The 17,744-nt window shown below is 42.1% G+C and overlaps 1 protein-coding gene across 5 annotated transcripts in view; it reads left to right on the top strand.

Annotated features, from left to right (window-relative positions):
* Positions 1-17,744, top strand: part of CARS2 (cysteinyl-tRNA synthetase 2, mitochondrial) — a 36,479-nt gene that overhangs the window by 8,530 nt on the left and 10,205 nt on the right. For 4 of the 5 annotated variants that reach the window (XR_009278733.1, XM_058849388.1, XM_058849364.1 and 1 more), the window contains 6 exons: positions 676-759; positions 3,183-3,312; positions 5,575-5,708; positions 8,689-8,756; positions 11,458-11,524; positions 16,257-16,395. Coding sequence is in view for 4 of the 5 variants with exons in the window: in XM_058849388.1 (XP_058705371.1) it covers positions 676-759; positions 3,183-3,312; positions 5,575-5,708; positions 8,689-8,756; positions 11,458-11,524; positions 16,257-16,395 (622 nt within the window). In the remaining variant the exon portion in view is untranslated. The remainder of the gene's footprint in view (positions 1-675; positions 760-3,182; positions 3,313-5,574; positions 5,709-8,688; positions 8,757-11,457; positions 11,525-16,256; positions 16,396-17,744) is intronic. The other variant, XM_058849374.1, reaches the window with a different exon arrangement.

The following is a 17,744-nucleotide window of genomic DNA, read 5'->3' as shown; positions in this document are numbered from 1 at the left end:
ATGTATAGGAAGTTACTGCTCTTAGTAATGCTGTTTTGGAATGAGATACCCTGTGCCAGGCTTTCCTTCTGTTGCTTAACAGGATGTGAGTGAATTGTTTGTGATTACATGAGTGGGCAGAGCAACTATTACTCAATTTCTAAGTTAAATGTAGCTCATTACTTAATATAATTGTTTACTGTAATAAACTGCTGTCTAAACTCCTTGGGGAAATTCTGGCCTGGTTTCTGCAAGAAAGCTGGGGGAACCTCTGAAGAGGAGCTGTGTATCTCCTATGTGCTGCAAAAGATGTGCCTGCAAAGCACAGTGTGTGGATTTCTTCTTTAGTAGATCTGGTAGTTGTAGAAGAACTCAAGTGCATTGTAACTGGACTAGGTGTAGCTTGAGCTGCAGTAGGGGAGGGGATTGCTGATTGTGCATGGGCAAGGAAGAACTTGGGAGATCTCCAGAATGCAAAGTTACACTGTGGGCGGAATGAGCATGTGCACAGAGGTTATTAAAAAGCTGCATAACATGGAAACATCTGCTACTACTTTTGAAGTATTTCTGAATTTCTAAATCGGAATTTCAAATGGGAGTGGAAGAGCACTTTGTTTTGCTTTTAGGGAAATGTCATCATGTTCTCATCAATGTGCCCCATTTTTGCTGTACAGCTAAACATTTCCCCTGTTTTAGGCAATGTTTATTTTGATGTTAAATCCTGGGGAAAAAGATATGGAGTGTTAACTGCTGTGGGCCCTCATACTCAGGATGAAGCAGGTAAGTTCGTGGCACCAGCTTGTTTGCATTAATGTGTTGTTTGAATGCATTTTGTATCCATGTGCAACCTTTCGTTCAACAGACTGAAACAGTTTTCTAACCCATTGTGTATAGCTAAATTTCTGGTTAATTAAGATTACAGTGTTTTCATAGTTACTTTTTAAGGCATTCATTGTTGCCAGTGCAGGAGGAAACTTGGTTTTTCTTCTTCCTTTCATCCTTCCCTCTATACTTTTGTTCTGGTACCTTAGAACAATTAGGATTCGTAAGCAATTTTTAAGTAATACTTGGCAGTGGTACATAGAAACTTCACGGTGAGGTGGTGTTCTTGCTGTTGGGCTATCCAGCAGTGCGGTACTCAAGGGCAAACACAAAGAAGCCTCACCTTCTGTTATTGTTGGGGCAGTTGCACTGCTCTGAAGTTAACTGGATGAATTGCTTTCTTCACTGCTTGTCACTAGGCTAAGCAAACTCTGTGTGAGGGTGAGCAATCTCTTCATAGGCTGTGCTAGCTTAGGCCTGTACCCTAGGTTGTGGGAATTTTGCTGCAGTTCTTGCTTTGCAGGATTGCTGAACCTCTCTATAGTTTCTGTAAGGATCTGATCAGGTCTCTGTGTCAGAGAATTTGATGCAGGTCTCCCGTATCTTTTTGCAAACTAAAGTTCAATATTTCATCATTAAAAAAAAAAAAAATGTTTGTAATTACTGAAAATGCCTTGGAGGCTGATGCTCACATGCAGTGAGAACCTCTCACAGTTCTGCTCTGGAGTTGTTTCAGCATACAGCTTACAGAGGGAATGCATCTTGTCAACAGTTATTTAGAGGTAATTACTGGCTGCAGTGGGCCAGCAGCCTCCTGGACTGCACGGGGAAGAGCATTGCCAGCAGGTCAGTGAAGGTGATCCTTCTCTGCTCAGCACTGGTGAGACATGCCTGGAGTGCAGGTCTGATGCTGGGCTCCCCAGAACAACAGTAGTATGGACATAGTGGAGAAAGGCCAGAAAAGGGCCACAAATATGATGGAGGTACTGGAGCATCTTTCATAGGAGGAAAAGCAGACAGAGCTTGGATACGCAGCCTGGGGAAGAGAAGGCTCGGGGGAATCCTACCCATGTGTACTCATACTGATGGAGGGAATAGAGCAGATAGAACCAGGATTTTCTCAGTGGCACTTGGTGGTGAGACAAGAGGCACTGATGACAACTTGAAACTCAGGAAATTCTATTTAAAGCTAAGAAAAATCCTTTTTACCCTGAGGATGGTTAACACAAACCATGTTGCTCAGAGAGGCTGTGGAGTCTCCATACTTGGTGATAATCAAAGCCTAACTTGACACCATCCTGGACAGGCTGCTTGTAGCTGTGCTTGCTCTGAGCAGGGGCCTGGATTAGACTGTCCCCAGATGTGCCTTCCAGCCTCAGCTGTGACTGATTACATATTATACCCTGCTTCCCCTCTAGTCACAACTGTGTGTTTTCATTTCTGAAGATTATGACACTTGTTTTGCTTGCAACTGAGAAGTTGAAGAGTGCTCTTTTGTAGCAGTCTACTCAAAAAAGGGCAGAAGAGGGTTGGAGTCAGCAGATACTGGTCAGTCAGAGCTTGGTAATCTAGTGAAAGAGCCCAGGTGAAGATTCAGTGGATAAAACCAGGGTTATATTTCTGTCTCTTTAATTCTCAGGAATTTTGAATTATATGATTCTAAATGTGAGGTCATGTATTTGTCATGAAAAAAGACAGTCCAGAACCCTGTTCTGTGGCTCCTGCCAGGGAGTTCTGTGTATTTGACTGGAGGTTAGGGGTGAGCGGAGATGATCAGTCCTGCAGTATTGTGACAAAAAGGACTGCATCCTTGGCAGTGTAGTGAAGGAAGGAGCAAATATAGCTGGGAGGAGACCTTTGTAGAGAGTTCATTGCTGAAAACGGCACTAAAAAACTGCTACTGTCCAAGAATAGTTTTTGATTCCCTCTTCTTTGTTAGTAAAATCTAAAACACAAAGTACTTGTGTCACAGAGAAAAAATTGTGGGGTGTTTGTTTGTTTGTCTGTGTGTTTTGGTTTGGTTTTATTACCTTTTCTGCTGCAGTACAAACTGACGTTTGTCCTGGGGAAACTGGCTGATATGTAACTAAATGAATGAAAAATCAGGCAAACCAGGGAAGGAGAAAAGGACTGATAGGATGTACTAAGGAATCTTGAATCCGTCTTTGCAGCTTGTCAAAATCTATTTCAGTATTCCAATACTTCAGTATTTCAGTTTTCCCCTGTATAAGGGGGAAGAGAGGGAAGTTGTAGTGAAAAGAAGCTGATTGAAAGGGATTAAAATCAGAGTAGTTCACTAAACACACATTTCCTCTTGCTTTCATTTGGCCATTTTTTTTCTTTGAGACATATCCCATTAACAAATCACTTATTCTTGTCAGTTGATTCTGATAAACGACATGGTAAAGATTTTGCCCTGTGGAAGGCTGCCAAGCCTCAAGAGCTATCTTGGAATTCTCCCTGGGGAAAAGGACGACCTGGATGGCACATTGAATGTTCCACAATATCAAGGTCAGATTTCTTGGACTCTGATAAATCTAATGCTATTTTTTTGTTTTCAGTCACAGTACAATTGTAGCAACAGTACTGAAAGTGTTTTCTGGTCAGTAGATAGCGCTGTTTTTAATGTGAACATTTTATGCAACCTGACGTGTCACATGTGGCCCAGATAAACTCTGCCTCACCTTACTGTCACAGCTGTCTATATGTTTTGGCACCTTCTCTTGAGTCAGACTTGATGCTTAAAATATAGCACATGGGATACACAGTTGATTAGCAGTCTTTTAACTTGAACTGAGTAACCAAAGGTTTGGTGAAAGTTATGGCACCTCTTTTATTCGCTTCCCTTCCACTTCTAGCATTCTCCATCAGGCTTAGTTCAGAATGTATGTGTCAGGAGGACAGGGTGTGGGATTCCAGCTTGATCTATGAGGTCTTGATGGCCTTATCTTAACAGCAGCTGTGGATGTTCATGCTAATAATCTGAGTGTTATTCAGCTTTCTTGCTGAGTAGTGTTTTGCTTGCAGTTGGTTTGATGTAATTTGCTCCTAATTTAAAGTTTTATTTTCACCACAGGAGAAAAAGCCTTCTCTCCTGGAAGATTGATAGTGTACTTAGTTTTGCATTAGTCTCAGATCTTTTTTTTGGAAGCTAATAACAAATAGTTTAGATCTGACCTTGTTTAGCTTAAATTTTCAGCTAAAGCTGAAAGGAGGTGGAACCAGCTGCTTTAGGTTTCTCTTTTATATGCTTTTCTGGTGCACCTGGGATTGTTAGTCATTTCTACCTGCTTGTGAAAAGTGTTTATAAGGGTGATTTTCTGTCTGTAAATAGTTTCAGCATAGTGAGGCAGCTCTTCAAGCAGTCAAAGTGCACAAAATCGTGCTGTGTTTGATGTACAACCTCTGACAGAAGTGCACAGGTAAGAAATGTCAGTTATGACATGGCCTGTCTGTTAAGGCAGTGCTGTTTATAGTCTGCATTTCTTTTTGTAAAAATGTATTTTATTGAGGTTGGATGAGGCTTCTGCTGTATAAATAAAAGCTGACCTATGGAGAGTATAAATGTAGCAGTCTTGGACTGTGAAAAATGGAGAGCTTACTTTGGTAAGTGACCTAAACCAGTTTACTGTGCCAGTCAGCTGTTAAAGGCCCTTTTTAAGCAGTACTTACTTAGCTGTCTGTTTTGCCAAATATCTCAAAGAACTTTAACTAAGTTAGATGAATTCATTTTGAGAAGTCTGTGAATGAGGAGTCTCTGGTCTCTAGAGCAGCCCTGGAGGAGGGAATCCCCTGCTTTGGCCCCCTCAGGCATGATCTTCTCTCTGCATTTTTCCTTGTGGTGAGGTGGGCAGTTCCTTCTGTCCCTGTGCATTTGGCAGATCCATCTGTCACCCCTCTCCAGCTCTTAATGGTTTTGTTGGAGGAAACAGCAAGTGCTCCTCTGTAAGTGGCACAAGAGGAGGCAAGGGTCAGTCCTGGGAAGATTTGGGCTTTATCTGGTTTTGAAGCAGGCAGGAGCGAGAAGGATGAACTTAGGGGAGATGGTGACAGCCACTCTTTCTTCATTCCTCTCTTCTCCTTGTCTTTTCCTCCTGGCAGCTTCTGCAAAGCCATCTCAGGACACAGTGTTAGCAGGGGGTTTTGTCTCAAAAAGGGACCAAAGTATTAATGTTTGGCCAGCTACCAGGAGCACCTTGTGAAGGTGACATATGGGAGGCCTGTGTGTTTGTCTGTAGGCCTTGCATCTTTCCCTGCTTGAGCACTCTTGGTTTCTGAGCAGTTGACTCACATTCCCATGAGGCTGTAAGTGTAATCTTTGTTTAACAGATAGGCAAAATAAAGTTGCTAACCTGCCCAGCTTGACCTGACTGCACACACTGTTGTGTGAATTCTTACAGAAAAGGTACAAGATAAGGAAGAGTAATACCAAATTTATAGAAATAAGTTGTTAGATTTGCACACAGAAGCACTTGTCTGATACTGAAACTGTAGCAGAACAAGGAACGAGACATCCTTCTTTGCCTTCTTTTAAGGTAGAAAAATAATTTTTGTGCTAAGGAGAAGTAATTGTGAACAGATACAGGTCCTGTCCATACAAGTTCTGCTGCAGTTTTGGTATCCAAGATATGTGTAAAGTCTTGCTTTAAAACTGCAGTTACTAAATTGTAATTTACTTAAATTTATGTTGTTTCATCTTATTATTTTCTGCATTTCTTTTTATGGAAAGCTTTTGTGGTGTTCTACTTACTGATTAGGAAAATATTGTTACAGTGCAGTGTTTGGAAAGCAGCTGGACATCCATACCGGTGGAATAGATCTTGCATTTCCTCATCATGAAAATGAAATTGCACAGTGTGAGGTGTATCATCAGTGTGAGCAATGGGGGAATTACTTTCTGCATTCTGGTAAGTAAAATATTGATGACTTGAGCAGCCTGTGCAAATACAATAGTTTGGGTTTTTTAACTTTGGCATTTCATGCTATGAAAACAAGTTACACTGCCTGGCGTTATGTAGAACTGCTCCTTGCTCCCTCTGCATAAAAGTGCTTCCTTCAGTGAAGTTGGTGCTGTACAGTGCTTTGAACTACAACACTGATGGCTCTAGTGCTGTTCCCATTGATGGAAACCTTGACATTTGTTCTTCCTGTTGCAGTTGTGGTGGTTCTGGATGGACAGCTGAAATCAATAGAAAGGCAGATTCAAGTCTGCAGCCTCTCTTTTGCTGATTAGTATTTTGGGCAGGATGTTTCTGTGAACTCTTGGAGCTTCTTCTCTGAGTAGAAGAGCTGCAGAGTTAAGCCTGTGGTACACTCTGGGAATTACATGAGCTTTCATTCGTATATATTTGTACTGTCTGGGATGAATATTGAATTCTAGTTTCGGTTCCCAGTGCAGAGCCTGTTGTAAATCAATAGCAATTGTCCAGAGGCTGGTGCATCCTCCAGGGTGTGCTTTGTTCCCGAGGTGCTGTGGAATCCTCTGCACTTCCACTGAGATGCACAGGTTACTGCCAAGTTGAGCTCTCTGTTGACATATTAGTGAATCTGGCTTTTCAAACTTGGAACTGAAACTGTAGGGGAAATATTTTTTGATACCAGCTAAATAAAGAGGAGTCAATTAAGAAAAAAAAAAGAAAAAGGGAGAACTTAGTTCCAAGGGCAATTTGTACATTGAGGTTCTCTAGGAGCTGACAGATTACATTCATTAAGTCAAAAAGTCTTGCTGGAGGATGATGGTGTGAATTATTTAGGGCAAATGAATCAGCTTCAGAAACAATTTATTCTGCTAACAGACCAGAATTTTAGCAGCTCAGAATTGGAGGAGCAATCCCCATTAGAGGAAGAAAATCCCTGCACTGGGGATAAATCTTACAAGGACTTTATTTTTAGACTACTTGTACTCTGGGAAGAGCGCCAAACTGAAGTTATGAAAATCTTTGTATTTTGTATTCTTGAATGAAATCATTCTAAGTACTGAAACTCTTGGAAGAGGAATATTAATTCAAATTCAGATGTTACTGGTACCTTTTTAGGAAAACAGAATCCAACTATTTTAAGCTTGTCTGCCTGAAGTTAAGTAAGTCAGTATTTAGGCACGTTTGCAAAAGAGAAAAAGTAGTCTTACCCAGGCTCTTCCCTTTCTCCCAGGAGAATTTTGGCTGTGGGTTTGAGTCACAAGAGCTGCAGGTGTCCAACTGTGTCTGACAGCCTATATATGCTTACTGTGTGTCCCAGGTTTAACAATGCAGTGGTGAAAGTGGCCTCATCTGCTAGCAGACAGATAGTGAAAGGAAGATTTTTTTATCATTTTTTTTTATTTTTTTATCATGGATAGCTGCTGTAGCTGGTTCTGCATCCACAGACTTTTTGATTCATTCCTACCCTCCATAGAGTATGTTGTGCAAAATTAAATTTCGAGGTGGTCAAGATAGGACTGGAGGTAGTCTTCTCATGGCGAGTTCCTGCTGCTTTGAATCATTATCAAAAATAGCTGAGAAGTGAAACTGAGTTTTTCAGGTCCAGCTATCAGGCCTGAGCTTGTTGTTTTCATATCCAGATCAGTGTAATGGGGGTTTTATCTACTTGTAGAAGCAAGAGGGTTTCAGGTAAGGCTGCAAAGCAGCTCTGTGCAGCAAGTAGCACAAAATGCAGAGAGCTGCATGGGTTACTGAGCAAGAAATGCCATTTCTGTCACCACTCATAAGAGCAGGAGCACGATTTGTACATTGTCCTTGTGGAGCACTCTGAGGCATTGGTAACACTGGGCTGCCAAATGTGAAAGAATGCAGTGCTGGTAGGGTATTACAGAGCAAGAGAAATTGATGCTTAAAAATCTGCCTCAAAGTATGATTAAGTGCTGGATGCTGCAGGTCACAGAAGTGCCTAAAATCCCATGTTAGTTGTGGGTGGTTGGTAACTTACAGAATTACTTGCATTAGGAGAAGCCTATTAAGGCTTTTAACAACATTTCTGAAATTATGCTGAGTTAATCTTTCAGTGGCAGCATGTTTGGCATCTTTCCAGTGCTATGAATAATTGGTGGTTTCCATCAGTGATGCTCCCATGGCTCATGAGGATGAGACCTGGGAGCAGTCAACCTTAGGCTGTACTTCTCCTGTCTTTCTTCGACAGAGCTTTCAGTCCTAAAGCCAAGCTCTATATACTCTCTTAAATGCAGTGTTATTGCCTTCTTCCTGTGCTACATCCTTGCAAAGCAGTGGTCCGTGTGACTATTGAAAGTTTTAGCTAATTCAAATTAGGCTTTGTAGCTGCATCTCTCCCTGACCCTGCTTTTTCTCATTCTCACAAGTCTGGAGAAGCTGAGAACTCCAATGAGTGTAGAAAATTCATTTTGCATTTAATATATTTTGAACCAGTGCTATAAAACTTTGGGGTAAAAAAAATAATGTTAGCAGCCACCAGCAAGTAATAAGTACAGAAGATTGAGTTTTAAGGGTTTTTTAACGTGAGATCACTGGAAAACATTTCTTAAAATCCTTCTGAGAAGTCAAGAGTAACAGGTAAGGTACTTGTTCTGTGAAGACTGAAGCTATTTGCTTGCTTGTTCTTAAAAGTTTATTGTCAGTTCTGAACGGGGAGGCTCATGGTGGTAGTGGGGATTTTTTGTTGGTTTTTTTTAATGTTTTAAATGTCTATATTTTAAAATTCACCTAGAGGAAGTTTTGAGGATGGAGAAGTGTGCAAGACTAGGCAAAGCTATTGAAAAATGTCACCCATTACATTGTAATGCTCGGCATGTATCCATCATAGCATATGCTGCCTCCAACATTTACAGTGTCTCAGTGCAGTCTTTCTAATTTGCTCCCTATTCAGAAGCACACTTGTTTATCCTGATTAATTACTTTTTCTTTTTTTTCACTATAGGGCATTTGCATGTTAAAGGAAGTAAAGAAAAAATGTCAAAGTCATTAAAAAACTACATAACGATTAAGGTAATTTCTTTGTTTGAATTGAAGCAATTTTGTAGGTTTGTATTATGTAAATATTAATCACAGCCCTCTTTTGAGAAAACTTTGGAGTGTGTGCTTGTGCTGCAGTGTTTCTCTAGAACTGATGCATCTGTTACTGTGGATCTCAGTGTAGGATTATATTATTATTATTATAATACTGTATTATATTATTATTGTATAATAATATTGTATATTATTATATATTATTGTGTTATTGTATATTATTATTATATTATTGGTTTGCTTATAACAATGGATCTTGCTGAGCTGAGAGTGTTTGTAGGAGAGAGTTTGTGCCCAGTACCAGAATCCTGCAGTGTAGATTTGTGATTGGACTTGACAATCTTGGGTCTTTTCTAACCTGAATGATTCTGTTCTGTAGTGATGGGTTTTCATCAGTCTATTCTTAATAGTGCTTTGAAAAAGCATAGACTTGGAAAAGAATGGCTGTTTTTCCTTGTCCTTCTTTAGGTGAAATGAGACATAGTGTTTTGTCAGGAAGCTGCTGGGCATCCTGAACCACACTATTGCAGCAGTCTCTCCCATTACCCTTTATTTTTATACAGTGACCTTGCTGATGCACAGAAGCTTTGCCTTTTGGTACCCACAAGCCACATGACTATGTCATATTTCACTGTGTCCCGAGGTCTTTGGTGTGGCCCAGAGCTGGGTTTCTCTGCCACCTGTGTGTGATACAGCTGTGCTTGGTGCTGGGGTGGCTCCACTGATGATGCTGGAATAGGGTGATTTCCTTCCTTGAGACAAAACTTTGGCATATTCCAAAGGCAGCTTCTCCTTTGCCCTCTTGGAAGAATTAATTAAAATCCCTTTAAAAAGAAGTTCAATATGAGCTGCTTTATTCTTAAGTCTTCTGATGCTGTCTGGGTACAGTTAAGCCCTGTTTCCCTGGAGCTAACAACTTTCACAGAAATCTCACGAGTCTCAGCAGACATTGTGGACAGAGTAGAGAAATGACCACAAATGCAGTGCATGGAGTTAAAAACAACATATAAAAATGTTCCCCTCCATGTCCCCCATGATGGCACAACTTGTGTTGAGGAAACAAATATTTCAGGCCTGTCTCTCTTTCCTTGTGGGTCTCTGCTTTTCATCTCTGCCCTTACACATGGCTAACAAGTATTAATCCTTTCTGGGAGGTGATTTTCAGTCCAATGAAACAATTTTTTTCCTGTACAGCTGCCTTGCACATTAAAAGTTAAGCCCTACATGGAAGGTTTTATGCCTGTACCAAAAGAGGGGAGGTTTATCCAGGATCTTCCCTTGGTCCAGGCAGTTGCCACCTGCATCCCAAGCTGTCAGCTGGGCACAACAGCCCTGCATCCTCTGCATCCAGCTGCCCTGGTTTTCCCCCCTTGTACCCTACTCCATTTTTTTTTTTCCCTTTTTTAATAGTTGTTAATTCTGACCCCAAAAATCAAAGAGATTGTGATAGCACAGGGCCAAGCAACCTGCTTTCAAAGAGCAGTATCTTCATCTGTTCTCTGTTTTTAATGAAATGCAGAGTTGTTTTTTCTAGTTTGAATAGTCCTTTCCCAAATTTGAATTTATTTACGTACTGTTCTTGCATTGTTCTACCTCTATATATTAGTGTAAAGCTTCTGGGCATATTGGGTACACTCATTTATATCCAGTTAATTTTAAAAACTCACAACAAACAAACACCCACTAAAACACTCAGTATCACTGTTTCTTTATTGTGATTACCTCAATTATTTCTGTTTTCACTTGAGAGACAGCACATTGCTGATGCTTTTCCACTGCTCAGGCTGGTTTAGTCTTGTAGCAGAAGCCTTATTTCAAAATGTGAGATTTAAGCAAATGACACTTTCCATATTTTCTCATTGTACTGGCTTCTTATGATTTTTGTTTTTTGTGGCACTTCTGTGATCCTCACCAGTTTGCAAATTAAAGAAAAAAAAAGGCAGAAGTGCAATAGTCACAGTCAATCTACCACAGTGTCCAGTGCCACAGTGCTGAGAGCAGGGTTTGAAGTGATTGAATGTTTTATTATTGTGCCTTTCAAGCATTTAAATAGTTCATTATACTATTAATATAAATTAATTGTACTAGTAGTAATACTAATAGTTTACTGTTTAATGGAGTAAATTATTTGTAAAGCTAGATACGTATTAGAGTGGAGTTTATTAGGCTTCATAATTAACACAGATAACTCTTTTTATATTGCTAGGATTTATCTTTGTTCGCTCCTTGTGTTTCTTCATATTCTAGTCCTGCAGAAAAAGTATGCTAATTTTCTTTTTCAAGAAATCTTTTTTTTTTGTAAAGTCTGCAAAACTCAGGAGCTTTCCTTTCTGTAAGATTGTATCCCAATCTTAGTCTGATAATTTCATTTTGAGTTTCTTTTGCAAAGGTCTTTATACAGTGTGTGTTTGATTGTACTTGCAAAATAATTTTCCCTGTCTTATATTGGACATTGTGTGTGTATCTCTTATATATGTATGCACATCTGTTTTATATGGAATTGAATTTTATTTAGTTTAGGTTTTAAAGCAGTGTTAGAGTTTAAAGATTTTATGCCTATCTTAAATTGCAAAGATGTGTTATTTGTCATGCTAGTTTGAAAAACAAGGGGGTGGAAGTGGAAGAGCTCCTGAAGAAATTGATATCAATCTAAAGCTGTCTTTTTGTGCACGGAGTTTAGGATTTCCTGAAGAAATGTTCATCAGATCAATTCAGAATGTTTTGTTTGCGTGGAAGATACAGCTCAGGTAAGGAAAAGCCCATTACCTGTGGAGGTGTGCATGGCTTTCCACACACCCTTCCCAGCTCCCCCTGTGGGGCTGTGCAGTTCCCAGAATCCAGCAGGTGGAGAGGTTTTCGTGGTGCTCTGTGGGGCTGCTCTTTGGATAAACATTTAGAAAATTGTCTTTACTGAGCACAGTACATAACCATTCATTTAAATACCTTCTTGAGCTGCAGTTAGTTGTGACTCTCAGTTAATTTTACTTCTAATTAATGAATTACCTCTGTCTCTGATTTGCATCTTTTGTAGTTGTATTGCAGTCACAATCAGCTGTCGTTGGAGACATATCTAGATGGAGCTGTGGCTTATATTCCTGTAGGGTGTGATGAGGGCTGACTAATAATTTTTTATCTCCCTGCTGTGTTCCCATTTTTGTCCTGTGGAGTTCCTTTCCTGAGTGTTCAGACAGTTCTGTGGTGCAGTGCAGCTTGCTTAGACCGCTCATGAACCTGATGAACATCTTAGCCTGGCAGATCTCTCTGCTGGTGGGGAGAGGTATAGGAGATTTTGTCAGCTTCCCTGTCTACCCCATAGTGTTTCCAGCAGGTAGCGTCTGGTGTTCTTATCAGTTTATTGGGGCCTGCCAAAAGCAGATGGTAGTTCCTTAGCCACTCCCAGGTCACCTGGCTTGTTGGCTGTCCTGGCATAGCAAAGCAATGGTGGAACATGGGGCAGCAGCTGCTGTGGTGTTCCAGTGGGCCTCTATCTGCCTTGGGTAAAGCACCTGTAGCAGTGTGACTGTAAGAGCTGGCGTGGCCAGGGCTCTGGGGCATTGCTTGTGCCTGTCAGCGTGCAGTGCGCTGCCAGCCTTTATAGTTGTGCAGTCATAGGACTGAGAAGTCTTTCTGCTTGTTAACACTGTTAGCTTCTTTGAAGGAGCCACCCATGTGATCTTCCTGGTGGATCCTCCCTGTCCTAGGACAGTTGAAGACATCAGGAATGGAATAGATCCCTGCAGTGTGTTTCAAAGCGTGGAATAGTAAAGGGAAAGGTGGTTATTAACTTCCTCTCCACTGTATTAGAAAGGTGTGCATCCAGTTGGGAAGTCTGCTGCAGAACAACATCCTGTTTGGGGCAGGCAGTGGGTTGGTGGCATGCTTGGCTGTTCTGGGATGATGCTGCAGGGCAGTGGCACACTTGGCTGATTTCCTCTTTTAGGAGATGAAATACCTTGTGTGCACTTAAGTGGCTCCCTGGCTGGGGGCACTTGGGACTCGTAAACAAATGTGTGTTTAAAACAAAAGGAAAGACTAACACCTGCTACACTATCATATATGTATGTTTGTCATATAAACAAGAGCTAAATGTCTGGTAGTTTCTAGCCTTGCCTTGGGACAAGGAATGGCACTGGACCACTGCAGTGGAAGGTACCTGCAGGCTTTCTTCACTCCGTGTCAGCTGGCTGCATTTGAACCTGTGCTTTTTGTATTACTTCTAGGATAAACACCTTCCTGAGGTAAAAAAAGTGCTACCTGTGTGGATGTAGGTGGCTTTGATGAAAGGATATGGTGGTGTTATATCACAGCGTAAGCCAGTTGGCAGGTAAGGGTTGCTCAGAAGTCTGCACTTGCCACCTCCACTTTACAAGGCCATGTGCATTATTAGCTTCTCAATAAAGAGCCAGAGTCAGCCTCTGTTGAGCCAGGTATTCACTGTGCTGCCTGTCAGCTTGTGTCCCTGCTGTCAGTTCACTTTGGTTTAAACATAAGTTTACTGTACTCCTTCTCATCTTGCTGTCTGCTCATATTTTTCTTAGATGTGAGATCCCAAGCGCCTTCTGTTTGTTTCTTAAAAGGTTTTTATAGCCTAGACCAATGGGTGATGGTTCCTGCCATCCCTACCTGCCAAAGAAAGCCTTTTGTAAACTCCAGGTTTGGGGGTCAGGTGGTACTGCAAAAGTTGGATTGAATCTGTAAAAAATATCTTTGTAGGCATGTGCCTGAAGGCAGGTCCTGACAGTTGGGAATGGCTCATGCTTGGTACTGTGATTTCTTTGGCTTGGAACGTGTCTTTTTTATAGTCTGGGCTACCCCCCTGTCTGTGTGTGTGCTGACAGGCACAAATAGAGACAAATGTGACTCCAGACTGCCGCAGCCTTGGAGGGGCAAGGGTTGAAAGGGGTGTGTGCAGGGAGCTGCATGTGTTTGGTGGGAGTGGAGTCCCTTCCTGTGATGATTGTTGTCAGAGGGAGGATAAAGCTGCATGCCTTGCTTGTGGGGAAGAGGAGAAAAGTCAGAAAAAGGAGACTTTGATCATCCTTCCATAATGTATTTCTGTATGGGGTTCCTCTGCTTCATCACCCTCTCTGCCTGCTCGGGGTTGTGGGGCAGAGCTGCTCAGGACGAAGCTGAGCTCTGGGGTACTGATGATTATCTGGGCATTTTGCTTTCGCTGGTGCCTCTGGCTGTTCCCTTCTTGGCCTGAATCACCACCCTGTGGCACATCTGAGGCTGTTGGAAAAATGGTTCCTAGGTACACCAGGCAGCAGCATGGTGACCCTCCACCAACATGCCAGCTGCTTCAGGGTGCAGCTTGAGAGGAGAGGTGCCATTTCTGAACTCCTGTGGGACCCTGCTTTGAGGCAGCGCTTTTCCTCTTGCATCTCATCAGCAGTGGCTTCACTTTATGCAGCGAAGGGCAGGGTGTGTGAGCCCTGCCACAGGCAGTGGGGTTCTGTCTCCAGAATGCTCTCCTGGTCATCAGAAATGCTCTGGTGATTTTGTGAACCTGGGTGAACTGCAATGTTTTGACCCCTCTGGTGTGTAACTACTTATTGGTGCTAATAAACAAATGTAATCTGATGATGCATTGGTGATGCTGTTGGTGGCAAAGGAGGGAAGGAGTGGGGAGCACAGTGAAGGTTTATAGGGCCAGGCTTGCCTGTGCTGCATTGTGGGTTTGCAGTGCCTGCAGGCAGTGGTTTAAGAGTATGCCCTGAACTGGGGATGAAGAATGACTTGAACCAAAGTAGGTTTCATCAGGATAAACTTTTATCAAGTGTTCCTTGCAGAATTATTGTAACCAAGTTAATCAATTAAGTAAACCTAGTGTATATAAGTGATCACGCTGTGTCTCACTGTGTTATTGAGGTCTGTATATTTATCTTTTTGAAATAAGTTTGATTTAATGAGGCAGTAATGCAGATTTTTAATTATGTGCAAGTGAAAAATCTAACAAATACAGGTCCAGACTTATGTCTTTGTTACACTGGGGTAAATCCTGTGGAAAGTCTGTTTAAGCAATTCGGTTTCCTTGGGATTTAGGCTAATGGAACTGAGATCAGGTCTCACATCTGACTGCTTTTTCCCTCTTACGTCTGTCCTCTTGGTAAGACTGTCTGCTCTAAAGAGTCTGTTTGGGCAGCATTGAGTAATTCTATAAAGCAGTTGGATGTACTATGGGCGGGACCAGAGGTGAGATTTCTGTGGAGACTGTGGGTGATGCTCAGTGCTGATGATATTAGGAATATGCTGGCAGCTGTAGTTTGGATGTACCGTATTGCAGAGGTCAGGTATACAAGAGTGAAGCAATACTGCACTGGCTATGGATGGCTCTGGTGTGATACTGGGGGAAGGAATGCATTCAAACTTAGGCCTGTCCTAGGTGGACACAACTTCCACTGAAGTCAGGTGAGCTCTCTTATGAGGGGTCCAAAAGCCTGTACAGAAAATTGCACATTACTGTGCAAATAAAAAAAAGCCTCTCACTGATAGCAATTCCCAGTAAAAGTGACAGTGAGCTAGTCTGGCACCTGCACTTTGCAAGGCGAGAGGAGCCTGCTGAACTGCCAGCAGGAGTGGACTCTGGAAGTTCCCACAGTAGAATTGCCTGCCAAAGGTTAAGGTCTCCCTGCATGCAGTGGGGATGTCTGTGTGCATGGATGACTTTTTATATTAGTGGTAGGGCTAATATTTCTGCAGCTGGTGGAAGAGAAGCTCTGTGGGCATCTCATAGTAAAGTGCAGCTCAGCTGTGGATTCAAGGAATCATTTACTTTGAGGTTTTATCTTTCTTTCCAGTGGCCATGAGGGGCTTTGATACGTGTGAGTGTAACAAATCCCACCCTAGACGTGCCCTTATGAGTTTAAGCAATTTGGTATTTTCTCTAAATACTGCTTTCTCAAAGTAGTATGGTCAGTCTGGCATTGATGTTGTGAGGGAATTGTTCAAGAGCTAGACCACAAATTTTAGGTTCATCTAGATTTTAGATCTTGGTGAAGCAGCCCTTTAAACAGTCAGTGGTGAGAGTTATGTTTAGGTCTCTTTGGAGGTCTCCAAATACAGATTCTGTCTACCTAAATTAGAATAGGCACAAAATTAGAGGTATATGTTGCCATCACTAGAACACTTAAAGTATATTAAATCATAATGCTTTGGATTGATAACTTTGCAGAGAGATTCAATAGTGGGAAAAAAAATTAAATAGTGATTGCTTCAGTAAACTTCAAGATTCAACTTTTTGAATGAGTTTGATAGTGTTTCCCAGTAGGTTATACTTGATCATATGTAGTGATTGTTTTTTATATTGATTTAATTCACCTGGTGTGCATGAAGAATAGAGCTTTTAATTAAATGTGCAATTAATTGTTATTATTTGTATAGCAAGCTTCTTACAAACTTCTTTGTCTCCAAATACTGTTCCTATGTATGACAGACAACATTCTCTCCATCATAATGCCTTCATTTCCTTTTTCTTAGCAGTAGAATTTAGTGAGGAGAGCATGGAAGATGCAAAGAACCTTCTTCAGGCAATCTCCTCATTTATTAGAGATGCAAATGCTTATATAAAAGGACAGCTGGTGTGTGACCCTGTTAGAGAAGACATATTGTGGGAAAGGTAAGTGCAACTCCTGTACCTTAAAAGACTGTGATTGTGTGAGCAGTAGTTCACTGACAGACTGAGAAGTTCTGTTTAGGAAGCAGGACGAGGGCTGAGTAGCAGTCCTTCCTCCCAGCCAAAAAACCAAGGGCAGTTTTTTTTAGAAATTCTCTTTCTAGCCAGCTGTTTTTGCTCATAGTCTGCTACACTCAGTTCATTGTGTTTTTAAGATCTGGGTTACTTATCTAGTGTGCCTGTCCTAACACAGGCATCTTTGCCCCTCGTGAGCCATGTAGGAGGCAAGGCTGTGAAGCTCCCCAGTTTGTAAGTAGAGCTGGGCACTAGTGACCAGAGAAGAGAGAGGATGGGCACATGAATTTGTAATCAAGCTGGCTGGCACTGTAGTGTGCAGCAGAGGAGAGAAGGGGCTACTGCGAGATTGGCCATGGGCAGGGATGTCACAGGGAAGGAAGCAATTACAATTGTTGTAACCCTGACAGTGGTGAGGAGAATCCTTTGGAGTCCATTATGAAAACCAGATTATCTTTGGGACTGAGGTGTGCTGTGTGTTGGGTGCAAAGCTGAGAGCAGGAGCACGGTGCTCTGGAGTCAGGGTAGGAGGGGTGTTGAGTGCCCTGAAGCAAGGCTGGTGCAGGCAGCTCTGGTCTGTAGAATCTGGGGGGAGACTGTGCTGTAGAGGTGAGAGGCAGCTTCCTTGTGGCTCAGGTACCTCACTGCTGGGGAAGCTTGTGGCTGCACTGACTGAAGGTTGCAAGGGGCACTGGAGCACATTACAGGAAAGTGGAGTTGCATTAACTAGTTGTGGTATTTGGCAAAAGCAAATCCTTCAGCAGGAGGTGTAGGAGGTCTGTTGGTGCAAGATAAAGCCGAGAGGCATGAGGAAGTTGAAATGGATAATCAGTAGGGGATGTGTGGGAGGGCACAACTTGTGTATTCTTAGGTGTAAAAACAACCAAAATGAAACAAAGCTCTTAATTAGCAAAGTGTTAGATACTCAGAGGAGAGGGGAAAGCTTGCAGGGGAAAGCGTTGGGAGGAATGAATTAGAACAGCAGCCACCTAGTGTCTGAGGGGAGGTAGGCATTCCAGGCAAAAAAAATCAGAAACTGGCAAAATAAGGCTCAGGAGAGGCCCGAGATGCTAGCATAGCTTGAGGTTCCTCTGCTAACCCTGCTCCTTGCATTTTTTTGGGAAATGTCATCCTTGGGCCAATGTTGTCACGCTCTGGTTTGCCTGGCTGTGTATGGGAGCATGCTGCCAGCAGCTGTTTGCAGCTCCCCATTTACCCCTGCTGCTCTCCTCATCTCCCTCTCCAAGTGGCTGCAGCTGGTGGCACTGGTTCTGTGG

Source organism: Poecile atricapillus, chromosome 1, assembly GCF_030490865.1.
Source record: "Poecile atricapillus isolate bPoeAtr1 chromosome 1, bPoeAtr1.hap1, whole genome shotgun sequence".
NCBI classification, from domain to species: domain Eukaryota; kingdom Metazoa; phylum Chordata; class Aves; order Passeriformes; family Paridae; genus Poecile; species Poecile atricapillus.
Note: the sequence above shows the minus strand (reverse complement) of the source record. Positions and strands in the feature narration are given on the sequence as shown.